This window comes from Caenorhabditis remanei, chromosome III (genome assembly GCF_010183535.1).
Source record: "Caenorhabditis remanei strain PX506 chromosome III, whole genome shotgun sequence".
Lineage (NCBI taxonomy): Eukaryota > Metazoa > Nematoda > Chromadorea > Rhabditida > Rhabditidae > Caenorhabditis > Caenorhabditis remanei.
Window position 1 is genome coordinate 6611518 of NC_071330.1, and position 18571 is coordinate 6630088.

Genomic DNA, 18571 nt, shown 5'->3' on the forward strand with positions numbered 1-18571 from the left:
AAAGCATTTTTGATCCAAGGAGAAAAATCATCATTGAAAAATTCTACATTTTCCCTTTTGGGCCGAGTTTTTTTGACAAGTCTTGTAATTACATTGTTTAGCTCGATCTCAAGTTTTTCCGACTTCGTGGTATTAGTTCACAGAAATGTCAACATGAAGAATTTCAGTTTTTGATACGGTGTTCTTCTTTACAGTTCATCTGATCTTTTTGTGTGTCAAAAACTTTATTCAGTCTGAACATTCATTCCCAGTAGACCTTAGTTCCTTTGCTCAATTCAGAAAGCTCATCCAAGCCAGGTCAAGTCAGGTGGTGATATCAGGCTTTAAAGGAGGAGAGGCCAGCCGGATGAATCACCGAAGGTACTCAGTAATCAACTATTTAAAAAAAGGTATAAATCCTTGTATGATTTTAGCCGTCACTGTGAACGATTCCTCCAGCGAACTTATTAGTCCACGGCTGTTCCATTTAAACACTGTATTCGTTATACTTCAATTCAATACACCTCATTTTACCGTGCATGCTGTTTCCCGATCCATTCAAACACTTCATCCATTATTCCTCATAAACTATGCTCCATGACATTGCCATTCTCCGCCCTATCGTAAGAATCGTGAATTACGGTATATGCGGATCGGCGATCGCACCTACGATACCAGAGATAAGGAAGTGAGAGGGAAGAGAAACGGACGGAACGCCCGGCGCTGAGCAGTAGAGGGGCGCATAGAGTGTGAAACGGAGGCCCCGCCTCTTCTCGGCCACACTATTACAATCTTGAGGACAGCAGCACGGCGTCGTCGTCGTCGTCCAGAGAATCTCAGTCTGCATCGTAGATGACTCCAGAAGCCTCGCGGATAGCCAAGTTCTACCGGCCGACCACCCACCGCCACCCTGTCGCTCCGCCCCTCTCTTGGTGATATCGACAGTCGAGCGAGGAGGGCCGTTGCCCCGCCTCCACGCACTTTTTGAACTGCCGCTCTTCCGTCCTCCTCAGTTTTTTTTGCTTCTCCGGTGGTTTCAGGTGATTTTCGTCTAGTGCTTGATATTTCTGATTATTCTCTATCTATTGAAGCCAATTTCATACTCAAATGCTACCTTACGTTCTAATAATATGCCTTCAAAGTTGGTCAATTCGGATTATCGATTTTTTGAGCTTCTGAAGTTTCCTCGACTTCTAAACTCAAATTTTCAATTTATATCTATTGAAGCCAATTTCATACTCAAATGCTACCTTACGTTCTAATAATATACCTTCAAAGTTGGTAAATTCGGATTATCGATTTTTTGAGCTTCTGAAGTTTCCTCGACTTCTAAACTCAAATTTTCAATTTATATCTATTGAAGCCAATTTCATACTCAAATGCTACCTTATGTTCTAATAATATACCTTCAAAGTTGGTAAATTCGGATTATCGATTTTTTGAGCTTCTGAAGTTTCCTCAACTTCTAAACTCAAATTTTCAATTTATCATCAAGGGACACTTAACGTTCTGTGAATTTATAGGTTTTAATCTTCTCCGATCATGTTAATTCAACTTATCATCAAAAAACTAAAGTTCATTTTCAACGTCTCAGATCTTGGTTATTTTTCATGCTCTCATACTATACTTTTCAAAATTGATTCTCCATCTTATTTTCTACAAACCCATATTCGAAGATTTTTCGAAAAGTTCGATTTCAGACTCTGAGCTGACTGAAACTGAAGCCCGTTCAAATTCTCTATTCCGTTGCGTGCGTGCGTGTCGCGTGCGGTTAGTGTTTTACCGTACCCCGTAAATGCGGTTGTCGTTGCGAGACTCAAGCCAACAGGGGACACCCCCTGTCGGCGTCCTCCTCCGATGTACACTGCATCGTGGGTGGCTGACTCGCGCCGTCTGTGGTCTCTTCACGCGGTAGCAATATTTTAAGGAACGGCGTTCTGCGCTTCTTCACGTTCATAAACTATTTGACGTGTCACGTGGAAAACTTTTTGCAACTTTCATTCCAAAAAACAGTTCAGGTTTGGGTCAAGGGCGGAGTTGCAAGAAGAGGGACCGCTTTATAACCAAACTGTTACCTGGAAGAGTTGTCTTCTATCTATGTCAATGAGACTTACAAAACCAATAGATCAGGTGACTTGAATGGTCCAGGGACCATCGAAATCAAAATTGGGGTAGGATGATCGTGAAACCATATTCTGTTCAAGAATGAGACATTGGGAGCTTACTTAGCGATCTACAGAAGTTACTAAGTCTATAACTGATTCGAGATCTTGATTATCTCCTAATGACAGTAATCATAGAAGTATCTCAATAAATAGAGATCACTCGTTTTGATCTGATGATTCTAGATTGTATATAAGTACGGTATCGGAGTTCAGTCCCGATCAGCTGATTCTCGTCATTGTCAATCTTGAGTTGGTTCATTCATTTTCTTTGACTTGTGGATTAATGTAGCATTTAGGCACTGATAAAACCAGTTCATTTTTCCATTATCTCCGTTTTCCATGAAGTTGCGCTTATTTTATCACGTGTTTATTATTAATACTTAGGTTCATGTAAACTCAAAAAAGTGCATTCCACCCTCGTTCGTCGTATTGATTTTCCGTCTACGTCTTCCTCGCAGCCTGTCTCTCCTTTTCATGCGTACTCTTTTTCAATTTACACTCTTTCTCTCACTTCCTCCACCCATTATTGCCCTTCGCCTTCCACTGTTCTTTTTCTCACTCATCCTCCATTCTCCGATAAATCCATATATCTATTTCATTTTTGTTTTTTTTTAGACAAACAGCTATATCTGGTGATTTTGCCAAACTAACCCAGTAAGCGGGATCTCTGATGAAGTAGTGGCAGACGCGGAATTTCAAACCAACTCAGCTGCTTCAGAAGTTCCAGAAGTAGGAGAGATCACTTGGTTCAATTTGTCAAATATATTTATATATATATATATATTCTACTAATTGATGGATGAGCCACCATCGAAAAAATCTCGCGCAGATAGCGAGTACGATTCGGGATTAGAAGCTCTAAATGCTCTCGATAGTTTAGAACCTCTTCCAACTTCAAGCAAAGACTCAGAGGTAAATTCACAGTTATTTATAGTTTAATGTTTAAATGTCTTTTATTTTCAGCTGGACAATCCCAGTACATCTGCTGGAGGATCAGTTGGCCCATCTGGATCAACACCTCAACAGCATCCACCATCACAAGGCACTCCACAACCGTCTCAGTCTAATAACGGTGGTTTCAATCTTCAACCAGGGCAACCAGGCGTTCAACAGCAACAGACAATGGGTGGGGCCGCCAATGGTTCTGTGCTGCAAGAACTTTTAATGAATCCTTCACAAACATCGAATAATTCACCACGGCCCCCTGGGTATCCAACAGGTCAACAGAATGCGTTCAATAGGAGTCCAATGATGCCAAACGGAACACCGAACATGATGTCACCACCGACTATGGGTGGACGAGTTCCCGGTCCTAGTCCTGGTGGACCACAACAAGTTCCAGGACAACCACAAATGCGACCTGGCCAGCAAACTATGTTTCCACCTGGAAGTGAGCAGCAGATGATGATGGGAGGCCAAGGACAACCGTTTTCACAAATGATGCATAGAGGCTATCCATATGCACAAGGTGGCCCCCCAGGAACGCAAGGAATTCCCCCACAGTATCCAGGAGCCGGTCGGGGCGGACCAACTCCAGGACAACCAATGGGGCGTGGAGCAATGATGAATGGGACGATGGGAAGAGGTGGTCCAATGGCAGCACAAGGAAGACCCGGAATGACACCAAACCAACAACAGGTGATGCAGCCAATGATGGATCGACAGCAGTTCATGCAGCAGCAAGGGCAGTATGGTCAACACCGCCCCGATTTCATGCAACAATATGGCCGGGGTCCTGCTGCCGGATATCCGCCAATGATGCATCATTCACAACAGCAGGTAAAACATGTATTATTGTTACTTTTCACATCAGTCTTCAAATGTTATGGTCAAAGTTGCCAGTCACTTACGATAACTATCTCGAATAACTATAACGAACTTATTTCAAATGTTTATTGAATCAAGCTCCTCATATACCTTCTTTTATCTGGACTCACCAATTTTAAAACTGCGAAAATCAAATTTTTGTCTCTCTCTCCAAAACGGTGTTTCTGCGTTTATATTGATTAATATCTTGTAGTCGATATTTCCCAAATTGTTACCTACAAGACAATTTTCAAGTTTCATGCACAACAAATTACAATAATTTTTTGCAGATGATGATGGATGCGAATGGTCGTCCACCAACTCATATGATGATGATGACCAATGGACATCCTGGAATGGGCCATGGCCCACAATCAGGACAACTAGGAGCTCAATCCGTAGCTGCACAACATGCTGCACAACAAGCGGCGGTTGTTGCAGCTCAACATGCAGCTGCCCAGCAGCAACAACAACAGCAACAAAGAGAGCAAGAGGCTGCAGCGGCTGCACAACGGAATGGTGCCGCTCGTGCAACAACTCCAGGATCTAGCATGCTCGCTACTCACCAAGATCCAGAGAAGAGAAAACTGATACAACAACAGTTAGTGCTGCTGCTTCACGCACATAAGTGCTCTCAACGAGAAAAGGTGTGGAATTTTTCAGGGAAAACAGTTTTAATCCCAATCAGTCTTTCCAGGAAAACCGTGATTATGCAGCGAAGAACCAGCCACTTCCACACGCCCCTTGCACTTTGCCACACTGCTCTACGATGAAAGATGTGTTGACCCATATGACAAGCTGCAACGTTGGTCGACTGTGTCCATGTAAGTCAATACCCGTCGTGTCGCTTCTTTTTCACTATCTGGAAAGAGTTTCGAACAATTTAGCAAGAAGAAGCGCCTATCCCACCAAAATCGCTTCAGTCTAGCCACTGTTTGAAATCTCTTTCAGCTGATACCACACAAACCACAAAAAAATGTTCAGTTGCCCATTGTGCATCGTCTCGACAAATAATTGCTCATTGGAAGAATTGTTCTCGAGAAGACTGTCCTGTATGCAAACCTCTCAAGAGGATACAGGATACTCCGCTTCAATTTTCATGTAAGAATCCTGTCATAAATAGGACTTGTAAGCATTATTGTACTTTCAGTGCCTGATCTTGCCAACCTGATCGGAGTAAATGGAAATTCAAATGGAAGTGCAGAAGGAGAGGGAATGTCGCAGTTTGGTTCTCCTGCAATGCGTACTGGGCACATTACGAATACGTTGTTCGAAGGTTACCCTGGCGATCCATTCCGTAATGGGCCGAACCGCGGAGGACCACAGCGACCAGGTGGTAGCAACGGAGAGATTCCCAACTTACCACCACCGGATATGCCAGATTGTACAAAGGAATGGCATCATCAAGTCACCAAAGATCTCCGGAATCATCTTGTTGGAAAGTTGGTGAAGGCCATATTCCCGGAGCCAGATCCAGGAGCAATGAATGATAATAGATTGAAAGATTTGATAGCTTACGCTAGAAAAGTTGAGAAGGAAATGTTCGAATCGGCAAATGATCGAGAAGAATACTATCATCTACTTGCTGAGAAGATTTACAAAATCCAAAAAGAACTCCAAGAAAAGAAGAACTCGCGGTTAAATCAAGGAGCTGCTGCACATGATCGTAAGTTTAATGATATTCTTCATTAAAAAATCAGTGTAAATTTAGCTTCTTCAGCGTATAACAACATTCCACCATCGAACGAACTTGCCCAAATGCTGGGAGTCGAAGGACGTAACGATGCTCATATGGAAGGAAGCAGTATAGCAATCGCACCATCTCAGCAGAATCAACAATGGGGAGGAGCTCCGAACTCTAATATGCAACAGCAGATGCCCCCGAACGGTCAGATTCCACCTTTTAACAATGGATCTACATTCCCTCAAAGTGGAAACAGCACACCTAACATTGGCGCTTCATCGTCAAATGCTAGCGCTTTGATTCACCCAAAAACGGAACCAATGGATGAACAAAATACTGATTCGATGGGCTCGAGACCACCTACAGCGGTTGGGTTAGGAGGATCAAGTTCATCAACTCCAGCGCCAGTAATGAATGGAACAATCAAGAAAGAAGATGATCCTATGGATGAGGCTTCAAATCAACCCCCCGATTCCGCGAAGGAGGCAAAGGAGAACGCTGTCGATAATAAGCCAAAAGAACCTCAAGTGAAACGGGAACCAACACCACCGCCGACGGAAGACACAGTTTTTACACAAGAAGATCTCATAAAGTTCTTGCTTCCGGTGTGGGAAATATTGGACAAGTCAGAGGACGCTTTTCCATTCCGTCTTCCAGTAGATACAAAGCTTCTCAATATTCCGGACTACCATGAAATAATCAAAAAACCGATGGATCTGGAAACGATACACAAAAAGCTGCATTCAAGTCAGTACCAAAATGCTGGTCAATTCTGCGATGACATATGGCTGATGCTCGACAATGCTTGGCTCTACAACCGGAAGAACAGCAAAGTTTACAAGTTCGGAATCAAGTTATCGGAGTTATTCGTCGCTGAAATGGATCCAGTAATGAAAGTCATGGGATATTGTTGTGCTAAGAAACTCGCTTTTACACCACTCTCACTATTCTGTTATGGTGCTGCCATGTGTACAATTGCAAGAGAACAGCAGTATTGGGTTTATGAGCAGAGTTCCACTCAATTCAACGTGACTGTCACCGAAAGATATACATATTGTCAAAAGTGTTTCGACAACCTTCCACCAGAAGGAATTTCATTATCGGAGAACCCGAATGATCGTTCCAATATGGCTCCGAAGACTGCTTTCGTAGAACAGAAAAACAGTGTGATTGATTATGAACCATTCGAACGCTGCAAGTATTGTATGCGGAAGTGGCATAGAATTTGTGCACTTCATGATAAAAAGGTCTACTCAGACGGATTCATATGCGAGTGTTGTCGGACAGCGAAGAAATATCCAAAGCCGGAAAACAAATATCTTGCTAGTAAACTTCCACACAACAAACTGTCATCATTCCTCGAAGATCGTGTCAACGGATTCATAAAGAAACAGTTACAAGCGGAAGCACACAAATATCCAGTTATAATACGAACACTTTGTGTGCAAGACAAGGAAGCTGAGGTTAAACCTCAGATGAAACAGAAGTACGTGGAAACGAATCAGTTCCCTGAAAAGTTCCCCTATCGGACGAAAGCAGTGTTTGCATTTGAAATCATCGATGGTGTCGAAGTGTGCTTTTTTGGTCTTCATGTTCAAGAATATGGAAGTGAATGCCCTGCTCCGAATGCCCGACGAGTATACATCGCTTATCTTGACTCAGTTCATTTCTTCCAACCACGAGAACTGAGAACGGACGTATATCATGAAATACTTTTGGGATACTTGGATTATGCGAAGGCGCTTGGTTATACCATGGCTCATATTTGGGCTTGCCCACCATCAGAAGGAGACGATTACATCTTCCATTGCCATCCTCCTGAGCAGAAGATTCCGAAACCAAAACGCCTTCAAGATTGGTACAAGAAAATGTTAGAGAAAGGAGTTCAAGAAGGTAGCGTTGTGGAATTCAAGGATATATACAAGCAAGCACGAGATGATAATCTGGTGACACCAACTCAACTGCCATATTTCGAAGGAGATTTCTGGCCAAATGTCATTGAAGACTGTATACGGGAAGCATCGAATGAGGAAGCCCAGCGAAAAGTTAAAGAAGAAGATGATGATGGTGATGAAGCTGATGGAGGCCTTGGTGGAAATGATAGTGGAAAAAAGAAGAGTACCAAGAACAAAAAGAACAACTTGAAGAAGAGCTCTAAGATGAACAAGAAGAAGGCCGGAAGTATCACCGGAAATGAGGTCGCCGACAAGTTGTTTTCACAGTTCGAGAAACATAAAGAAGTTTTCTTCACTATCCGACTTGTCAGTCTACAAGACGAACCAGCTGTGTTGGCAAATAGAATAGTTGATCCTGATGGTTTGATGCCTTCAGATATGATGGATGGTCGTGATACTTTCCTTACGAAAGCAAGAGAAGAACATTGGGAGTTTTCATCATTGAGAAGAGCGAAGTACTCGACTCTTTGCCTCGCCTATTCTCTTCACGAGACTGATTCGAAAGGAATGGAGTACAGTTGTAACAAATGTAACGGACCTGCTGCGTGGCATTGTCAGAGTTGCGAAGACTTCGATTTGTGTGAAAGTTGCAAGGCACAAACAACGCATCATCACGAGATGGAGAAGATCAAGTCAATTCTTCAGGATAACCAAGGAGATAGCGCTGCTGGTGGTACTCGCTACGAAAGCATCCAGAGATGTATCGCATCTCTTGTTCATGCTTGCCAATGTCGTGACGCAAACTGTAGAAGGATGTCGTGTCACAAGATGAAACGGGTCGTTCAGCACACGAAGATGTGCAAGAAGAGGATCAATGGAACTTGCCCAGTTTGTAAACAACTTATTGCTCTGTGCTGTTACCATGCTAAGCATTGTACGCGAGACGGTTGCACAGTTCCATTCTGTATGAACATTCGTCAGAAACTTGCTGAACAGAAACGGTCACAACAACGACGAGCGGATATGATGATGAGAAGAAGAATGGAAGGGCTTCAGTCACATGTCGGAGGAGGTGCCGTCGCTCCACCAACCCCAAGTACGTCAACAAACGGAGCTCCAAGTAATGCACCGACGCCGCCAGTCAATGCGGGACCAGGCTCAAGTAGTAACGTTGCTGCGAAAGGAGGCGGAGTTGGTCAGGTACAGATGCAACAACAGCAAGGCAGTCACATGGGCAGTGGAGGACCACTGAGTGCAGGAATTGGTCAAGGAATGGGTAGCTTTGGCGGAATGTCTGGAATGGGTGGAGGTCCAAGTTCACAAAATGGACCACTTCCAGGATTAAATCAGCCGATGAGCTCTTCGAACCAGAATCGATTTCTTCGTAAGTTTTGAATTATTGAAGCAATAACTTGACTGTAATATTCAATATCTTCCAGCTAATGGCCAAGGATTCGGTCAACCTCAAGTGCCGGGAGGACAGCAAAATATGTACCCGGGAATGCAAAGACCAGGCATGAATCATGGAGGTTTAGGAGGAGGAATCTCACTCCCACCACAACAACAGCAGCAGCCTGGACAACATCTAGGACAACAGCAACCAGGCTGTCAAGGAATGCCTAATATGGGTCAGAACCAACCATTCAGGTGAGCTCAAACGAACACCTGGGCATTATAAGAAACTTCATATTTTTAGATCAAATCAAGATATGTATAACATGATGAACATGCAACAACAACAAGGTCAACAACAACCTCAGGGACCTATCGATCCCACGTTACAACCACAGATAACTAAGATCAATGCCCGGTTAAAAGCCGCAAAAACTAAAGCAGAACGAGATTCGGTGTTCTCTGATCTCAAGAAGACGCCTCATTTATTTCATGCTTGGCTAAGGGTGAGTTGCAGTTTTCCAGCTTATTACCTTCTGATTGCTTTTTTGATTTCTCAAAGTATTCCGTTAACCAGCTGAAAGTTTTTGTATGGGTTGTATTACGAAAGAATCCGTGTCCTTGTCAAATAGTTACAACCTCTAATAGAAAGTCCCCTCTCCTTTGTTTGATCAACCTCTTATTCCGGGTTAGTCATCTCAGGTACACGGAAACAACGCGCAATACCCACCAGGAATGGCTCAACAGATGCAAGGCCTTCCTCAAATGCAAATGGGTCAAAACCAACAACAACAACCTGGAGGTATGCGTGGTAATGTGAACTTTCCGGCTGGACCGAATGGGAATCAACCACGTGGACCAGGTGGCCAATTCGCCTCAATGAATCCCGGAATGCCACAGCATGTTCAACAACAGCAACAAGGATGGCCACAACAACGGCAACAAAACCCTGGACTGCCTCCAAATCCGATGCAATTCAACCAGGTTGGCTTTAATTCTATGTTCTCTGAAAAGGTTTATATGTCCCACAACTGACTCGAGTTGGTCTGAACTTGTCTCGCTATCTGTTTTTGATTCTGTAACCCATTTAACAGTTACATCGTTCGTTTTGTGGGGTGGTTCAATCATTCCATGCTCTCATGTATAAACGTTTGTTTAGTTCCAGAACCGACAACAGCAAATGATGATGATGCAGCAACAACAATCTCATCCTTCAAATGCTGGTGGTCAGTAATAGTTATCGTCATCGTCATCGTCTTCGCAATCCCTGTTTCCATATTTCCTTCATCCCGCTCCACTCACCCATAACCGCGTTCGTTTCAATGTTCTTCTAAGTCCAAATCTCAACCTCTCATCATCAACGTCTCACAGATTACGTGTAACCATTTCTACATGTCTCCATAAAAATTATATTTCTCGTCTCTCATTTTCGTTTTCGAAACAATCTGTGATACCACAGCTCACCCACCCCCTAATGCACCCCCGTAAATACCTCGATATTTGTACGTGTACGCTCCCATCGATCATTAGTATAAACTGTTCTCCTTTATTATAACTATCATGAATCCCATATGTCTGTACAGTCCCGATTAATACCCCTTTTCCTCCAATACGGGCAATTTTCTAAATGTCTAGCCGCAACATTGTGATGCCTGTCATCATTATCAGACTGTTTTACTTCCCATTTCATGTTATTTGACCCCCGACTCCTCCCACCAATTGCTCATTTTTCCCAATTTTTAATTCCAAGTCTACGCATTAATTGACTTCACTCCCTCCCCGTTCCCATATGTTTTTATTTCTGAATAGGTCATTGTTACGTTGTTATTCTGAAAGCGCGCAGTAAATGATTCAAGTTGTCTTCTGATTTTGTGGGCTCCGCCCCTCAAATAACATCTACGCTCACATACTCACCAAACTTCTTTTATCATTTAGCAGCGCATAGGAATCGCTCTAAAAGCTCATTAATCTCTTGTCTATTCCTAAATTTTTTATACATTTCCCCACTACCCTCTTATTCTTCATGTCTTTTTATGATAGACGTCCTAGATGTGTAATTTTTATTCTCCTCGTTAACAATAAAATATTTTCAATTATATGTGATTTCGCAGAACATGATCTGAATTTCAGATTTCATTTATGACAGGTGATGAAGTCAGTGAGCTCTGAACGCACTCAAATTCTGGAAAAAAACGAGAGAAAAAGATATCTTCAAGCAATTACTGTTTAAAAAAACTGTAGAGGTACTTTACTGGCAAAAAGGCATGCATATGTGGGGGTTCAGTTGATATCAAAGCTGTCGTATGGCCGGCCGCGGTTTTTTCTTGAAAATCTCAAATAGTCGCGGTCGGTCCAAAAAAAATTTGGCACCAGTGGGGGTCGAACCCTGGTTGTCAGATTGGTACCAAAAAGTCAACAGTATATCAATTCATGTTTCCAGTTGAAACTCTAGAAAGCCGCGGCTTTTATAAATTTTCAGGAAAAAACCCCGGCCGGCCACGATTTCTGACAGCCTTGGTTGAAATATAAGAACTTTTGCAGTGTAGATACTAAAAAAGGAACTCAGTTCTTCAATATTCGTTTATTCTTGGTAAAATCTTGCAATTTAAACAAACTGGGAGTATTGATAAACTTTCAAAAGTCAAGTTGATAATATCATTAAAAAGAGATGTTTGAAAAATATAAGCACGCGAGCCTCTATTGCAGTATTTACGGTATGTTCTTCAGGAATCAGAAAAATATGACAACTCGGTTTACTTCATCTCGAATTTAAACCGGAAGTTGGGAGCACTTCTGGATGTTGATTTGTTCTCAGGAACAAATAAAAGTAAAAAAAAAGATTATTATTATTACATGCAGTTACTTCTTCATTTGAATTTTCTTCTTGACATCTTCTTTAAAATATCAAAATTTGATTTCATTTTCCGTCTTGAAATGTTATAATAACCATTTATCTGATTTTCCAATTATTTTTTAAAGTTATAAAATAACCAGGTTGATCTACAAGAAACTTCCGAATTCTCGTCTCTTCTCTTTCCCCAACTACTGTGAATGAACATTGACGTGAAGATATAATGATGCGTCCAAAGTTGTCCATATGCACAAGGTGGCCCCCCAGGAACGCAAGGAATTCCCCCACAGTATCCAGGAGCCGGTCGGGGCGGACCAACTCCAGGACAACCAATGGGGCGTGGAGCAATGATGAATGGGACGATGGGAAGAGGTGGTCCAATGGCAGCACAAGGAAGACCCGGAATGACACCAAACCAACAACAGGTGATGCAGCCAATGATGGATCGACAGCAGTTCATGCAGCAGCAAGGGCAGTATGGTCAACACCGCCCCGATTTCATGCAACAATATGGCCGGGGTCCTGCTGCCGGATATCCGCCAATGATGCATCATTCACAACAGCAGGTAAAACATGTATTATTGTTACTTTTCACATCAGTCTTCAAATGTTATGGTCAAAGTTGCCAGTCACTTACGATAACTATCTCGAATAACTATAACGAACTTATTTCAAATGTTTATTGAATCAAGCTCCTCATATACCTTCTTTTATCTGGACTCACCAATTTTAAAACTGCGAAAATCAAATTTTTGTCTCTCTCTCCAAAACGGTGTTTCTGCGTTTATATTGATTAATATCTTGTAGTCGATATTTCCCAAATTGTTACCTACAAGACAATTTTCAAGTTTCATGCACAACAAATTACAATAATTTTTTGCAGATGATGATGGATGCGAATGGTCGTCCACCAACTCATATGATGATGATGACCAATGGACATCCTGGAATGGGCCATGGCCCACAATCAGGACAACTAGGAGCTCAATCCGTAGCTGCACAACATGCTGCACAACAAGCGGCGGTTGTTGCAGCTCAACATGCAGCTGCCCAGCAGCAACAACAACAGCAACAAAGAGAGCAAGAGGCTGCAGCGGCTGCACAACGGAATGGTGCCGCTCGTGCAACAACTCCAGGATCTAGCATGCTCGCTACTCACCAAGATCCAGAGAAGAGAAAACTGATACAACAACAGTTAGTGCTGCTGCTTCACGCACATAAGTGCTCTCAACGAGAAAAGGTGTGGAATTTTTCAGGGAAAACAGTTTTAATCCCAATCAGTCTTTCCAGGAAAACCGTGATTATGCAGCGAAGAACCAGCCACTTCCACACGCCCCTTGCACTTTGCCACACTGCTCTACGATGAAAGATGTGTTGACCCATATGACAAGCTGCAACGTTGGTCGACTGTGTCCATGTAAGTCAATACCCGTCGTGTCGCTTCTTTTTCACTATCTGGAAAGAGTTTCGAACAATTTAGCAAGAAGAAGCGCCTATCCCACCAAAATCGCTTCAGTCTAGCCACTGTTTGAAATCTCTTTCAGCTGATACCACACAAACCACAAAAAAATGTTCAGTTGCCCATTGTGCATCGTCTCGACAAATAATTGCTCATTGGAAGAATTGTTCTCGAGAAGACTGTCCTGTATGCAAACCTCTCAAGAGGATACAGGATACTCCGCTTCAATTTTCATGTAAGAATCCTGTCATAAATAGGACTTGTAAGCATTATTGTACTTTCAGTGCCTGATCTTGCCAACCTGATCGGAGTAAATGGAAATTCAAATGGAAGTGCAGAAGGAGAGGGAATGTCGCAGTTTGGTTCTCCTGCAATGCGTACTGGGCACATTACGAATACGTTGTTCGAAGGTTACCCTGGCGATCCATTCCGTAATGGGCCGAACCGCGGAGGACCACAGCGACCAGGTGGTAGCAACGGAGAGATTCCCAACTTACCACCACCGGATATGCCAGATTGTACAAAGGAATGGCATCATCAAGTCACCAAAGATCTCCGGAATCATCTTGTTGGAAAGTTGGTGAAGGCCATATTCCCGGAGCCAGATCCAGGAGCAATGAATGATAATAGATTGAAAGATTTGATAGCTTACGCTAGAAAAGTTGAGAAGGAAATGTTCGAATCGGCAAATGATCGAGAAGAATACTATCATCTACTTGCTGAGAAGATTTACAAAATCCAAAAAGAACTCCAAGAAAAGAAGAACTCGCGGTTAAATCAAGGAGCTGCTGCACATGATCGTAAGTTTAATGATATTCTTCATTAAAAAATCAGTGTAAATTTAGCTTCTTCAGCGTATAACAACATTCCACCATCGAACGAACTTGCCCAAATGCTGGGAGTCGAAGGACGTAACGATGCTCATATGGAAGGAAGCAGTATAGCAATCGCACCATCTCAGCAGAATCAACAATGGGGAGGAGCTCCGAACTCTAATATGCAACAGCAGATGCCCCCGAACGGTCAGATTCCACCTTTTAACAATGGATCTACATTCCCTCAAAGTGGAAACAGCACACCTAACATTGGCGCTTCATCGTCAAATGCTAGCGCTTTGATTCACCCAAAAACGGAACCAATGGATGAACAAAATACTGATTCGATGGGCTCGAGACCACCTACAGCGGTTGGGTTAGGAGGATCAAGTTCATCAACTCCAGCGCCAGTAATGAATGGAACAATCAAGAAAGAAGATGATCCTATGGATGAGGCTTCAAATCAACCCCCCGATTCCGCGAAGGAGGCAAAGGAGAACGCTGTCGATAATAAGCCAAAAGAACCTCAAGTGAAACGGGAACCAACACCACCGCCGACGGAAGACACAGTTTTTACACAAGAAGATCTCATAAAGTTCTTGCTTCCGGTGTGGGAAATATTGGACAAGTCAGAGGACGCTTTTCCATTCCGTCTTCCAGTAGATACAAAGCTTCTCAATATTCCGGACTACCATGAAATAATCAAAAAACCGATGGATCTGGAAACGATACACAAAAAGCTGCATTCAAGTCAGTACCAAAATGCTGGTCAATTCTGCGATGACATATGGCTGATGCTCGACAATGCTTGGCTCTACAACCGGAAGAACAGCAAAGTTTACAAGTTCGGAATCAAGTTATCGGAGTTATTCGTCGCTGAAATGGATCCAGTAATGAAAGTCATGGGATATTGTTGTGCTAAGAAACTCGCTTTTACACCACTCTCACTATTCTGTTATGGTGCTGCCATGTGTACAATTGCAAGAGAACAGCAGTATTGGGTTTATGAGCAGAGTTCCACTCAATTCAACGTGACTGTCACCGAAAGATATACATATTGTCAAAAGTGTTTCGACAACCTTCCACCAGAAGGAATTTCATTATCGGAGAACCCGAATGATCGTTCCAATATGGCTCCGAAGACTGCTTTCGTAGAACAGAAAAACAGTGTGATTGATTATGAACCATTCGAACGCTGCAAGTATTGTATGCGGAAGTGGCATAGAATTTGTGCACTTCATGATAAAAAGGTCTACTCAGACGGATTCATATGCGAGTGTTGTCGGACAGCGAAGAAATATCCAAAGCCGGAAAACAAATATCTTGCTAGTAAACTTCCACACAACAAACTGTCATCATTCCTCGAAGATCGTGTCAACGGATTCATAAAGAAACAGTTACAAGCGGAAGCACACAAATATCCAGTTATAATACGAACACTTTGTGTGCAAGACAAGGAAGCTGAGGTTAAACCTCAGATGAAACAGAAGTACGTGGAAACGAATCAGTTCCCTGAAAAGTTCCCCTATCGGACGAAAGCAGTGTTTGCATTTGAAATCATCGATGGTGTCGAAGTGTGCTTTTTTGGTCTTCATGTTCAAGAATATGGAAGTGAATGCCCTGCTCCGAATGCCCGACGAGTATACATCGCTTATCTTGACTCAGTTCATTTCTTCCAACCACGAGAACTGAGAACGGACGTATATCATGAAATACTTTTGGGATACTTGGATTATGCGAAGGCGCTTGGTTATACCATGGCTCATATTTGGGCTTGCCCACCATCAGAAGGAGACGATTACATCTTCCATTGCCATCCTCCTGAGCAGAAGATTCCGAAACCAAAACGCCTTCAAGATTGGTACAAGAAAATGTTAGAGAAAGGAGTTCAAGAAGGTAGCGTTGTGGAATTCAAGGATATATACAAGCAAGCACGAGATGATAATCTGGTGACACCAACTCAACTGCCATATTTCGAAGGAGATTTCTGGCCAAATGTCATTGAAGACTGTATACGGGAAGCATCGAATGAGGAAGCCCAGCGAAAAGTTAAAGAAGAAGATGATGATGGTGATGAAGCTGATGGAGGCCTTGGTGGAAATGATAGTGGAAAAAAGAAGAGTACCAAGAACAAAAAGAACAACTTGAAGAAGAGCTCTAAGATGAACAAGAAGAAGGCCGGAAGTATCACCGGAAATGAGGTCGCCGACAAGTTGTTTTCACAGTTCGAGAAACATAAAGAAGTTTTCTTCACTATCCGACTTGTCAGTCTACAAGACGAACCAGCTGTGTTGGCAAATAGAATAGTTGATCCTGATGGTTTGATGCCTTCAGATATGATGGATGGTCGTGATACTTTCCTTACGAAAGCAAGAGAAGAACATTGGGAGTTTTCATCATTGAGAAGAGCGAAGTACTCGACTCTTTGCCTCGCCTATTCTCTTCACGAGACTGATTCGAAAGGAATGGAGTACAGTTGTAACAAATGTAACGGACCTGCTGCGTGGCATTGTCAGAGTTGCGAAGACTTCGATTTGTGTGAAAGTTGCAAGGCACAAACAACGCATCATCACGAGATGGAGAAGATCAAGTCAATTCTTCAGGATAACCAAGGAGATAGCGCTGCTGGTGGTACTCGCTACGAAAGCATCCAGAGATGTATCGCATCTCTTGTTCATGCTTGCCAATGTCGTGACGCAAACTGTAGAAGGATGTCGTGTCACAAGATGAAACGGGTCGTTCAGCACACGAAGATGTGCAAGAAGAGGATCAATGGAACTTGCCCAGTTTGTAAACAACTTATTGCTCTGTGCTGTTACCATGCTAAGCATTGTACGCGAGACGGTTGCACAGTTCCATTCTGTATGAACATTCGTCAGAAACTTGCTGAACAGAAACGGTCACAACAACGACGAGCGGATATGATGATGAGAAGAAGAATGGAAGGGCTTCAGTCACATGTCGGAGGAGGTGCCGTCGCTCCACCAACCCCAAGTACGTCAACAAACGGAGCTCCAAGTAATGCACCGACGCCGCCAGTCAATGCGGGACCAGGCTCAAGTAGTAACGTTGCTGCGAAAGGAGGCGGAGTTGGTCAGGTACAGATGCAACAACAGCAAGGCAGTCACATGGGCAGTGGAGGACCACTGAGTGCAGGAATTGGTCAAGGAATGGGTAGCTTTGGCGGAATGTCTGGAATGGGTGGAGGTCCAAGTTCACAAAATGGACCACTTCCAGGATTAAATCAGCCGATGAGCTCTTCGAACCAGAATCGATTTCTTCGTAAGTTTTGAATTATTGAAGCAATAACTTGACTGTAATATTCAATATCTTCCAGCTAATGGCCAAGGATTCGGTCAACCTCAAGTGCCGGGAGGACAGCAAAATATGTACCCGGGAATGCAAAGACCAGGCATGAATCATGGAGGTTTAGGAGGAGGAATCTCACTCCCACCACAACAACAGCAGCAGCCTGGACAACATCTAGGACAACAGCAACCAGGCTGTCAAGGAATGCCTAATATGGGTCAGAACCAACCATTCAGGTGAGCTCAAACGAACACCTGGGCATTATAAGAAACTTCATATTTTTAGATCAAATCAAGATATGTATAACATGATGAACATGCAACAACAACAAGGTCAACAACAACCTCAGGGACCTATCGATCCCACGTTACAACCACAGATAACTAAGATCAATGCCCGGTTAAAAGCCGCAAAAACTAAAGCAGAACGAGATTCGGTGTTCTCTGATCTCAAGAAGACGCCTCATTTATTTCATGCTTGGCTAAGGGTGAGTTGCAGTTTTCCAGCTTATTACCTTCTGATTGCTTTTTTGATTTCTCAAAGTATTCCGTTAACCAGCTGAAAGTTTTTGTATGGGTTGTATTACGAAAGAATCCGTGTCCTTGTCAAATAGTTACAACCTCTAATAGAAAGTCCCCTCTCCTTTGTTTGATCAACCTCTTATTCCGGGTTAGTCATCTCAGGTACACGGAAACAACGCGCAATACCCACCAGGAATGGCTCAACAGATGCAAGGCCTTCCTCAAATGCAAATGGGTCAAAACCAACAACAACAACCTGGAGGTATGCGTGGTAATGTGAACTTTCCGGCTGGACCGAATGGGAATCAACCACGTGGACCAGGTGGCCAATTCGCCTCAATGAATCCCGGAATGCCACAGCATGTTCAACAACAGCAACAAGGATGGCCACAACAACGGCAACAAAACCCTGGACTGCCTCCAAATCCGATGCAATTCAACCAGGTTGGCTTTAATTCTATGTTCTCTGAAAAGGTTTATATGTCCCACAACTGACTCGAGTTGGTCTGAACTTGTCTCGCTATCTGTTTTTGATTCTGTAACCCATTTAACAGTTACATCGTTCGTTTTGTGGGGTGGTTCAATCATTCCATGCTCTCATGTATAAACGTTTGTTTAGTTCCAGAACCGACAACAGCAAATGATGATGATGCAGCAACAACAATCTCATCCTTCAAATGCTGGTGGTCAGTAAT

At 43.0% G+C, this 18571-nt stretch overlaps 1 protein-coding gene across 1 annotated transcript; it reads left to right on the forward strand.

The window, feature by feature from the left end:
• Positions 1-2939: 2939 nt before the first annotated feature.
• GCK72_009510 (uncharacterized protein) lies at positions 2940-18570 on the forward strand (the record flags this gene model as incomplete). Its single annotated transcript, XM_053727410.1, has 21 exons — positions 2940-3056; positions 3108-3923; positions 4241-4597; positions 4648-4774; positions 4935-5051; positions 5101-5616; positions 5671-8913; positions 8969-9176; positions 9226-9427; positions 9624-9905; positions 10087-10147; positions 12070-12338; positions 12656-13012; positions 13063-13189; positions 13350-13466; positions 13516-14031; positions 14086-17328; positions 17384-17591; positions 17641-17842; positions 18039-18320; positions 18502-18570. The coding sequence occupies 21 exons, from the start codon at positions 2940-2942 to the stop codon at positions 18568-18570; spliced, it is 11436 nt and encodes a 3811-aa protein (XP_053586987.1).
• Position 18571: the final 1 nt, after the last annotated feature.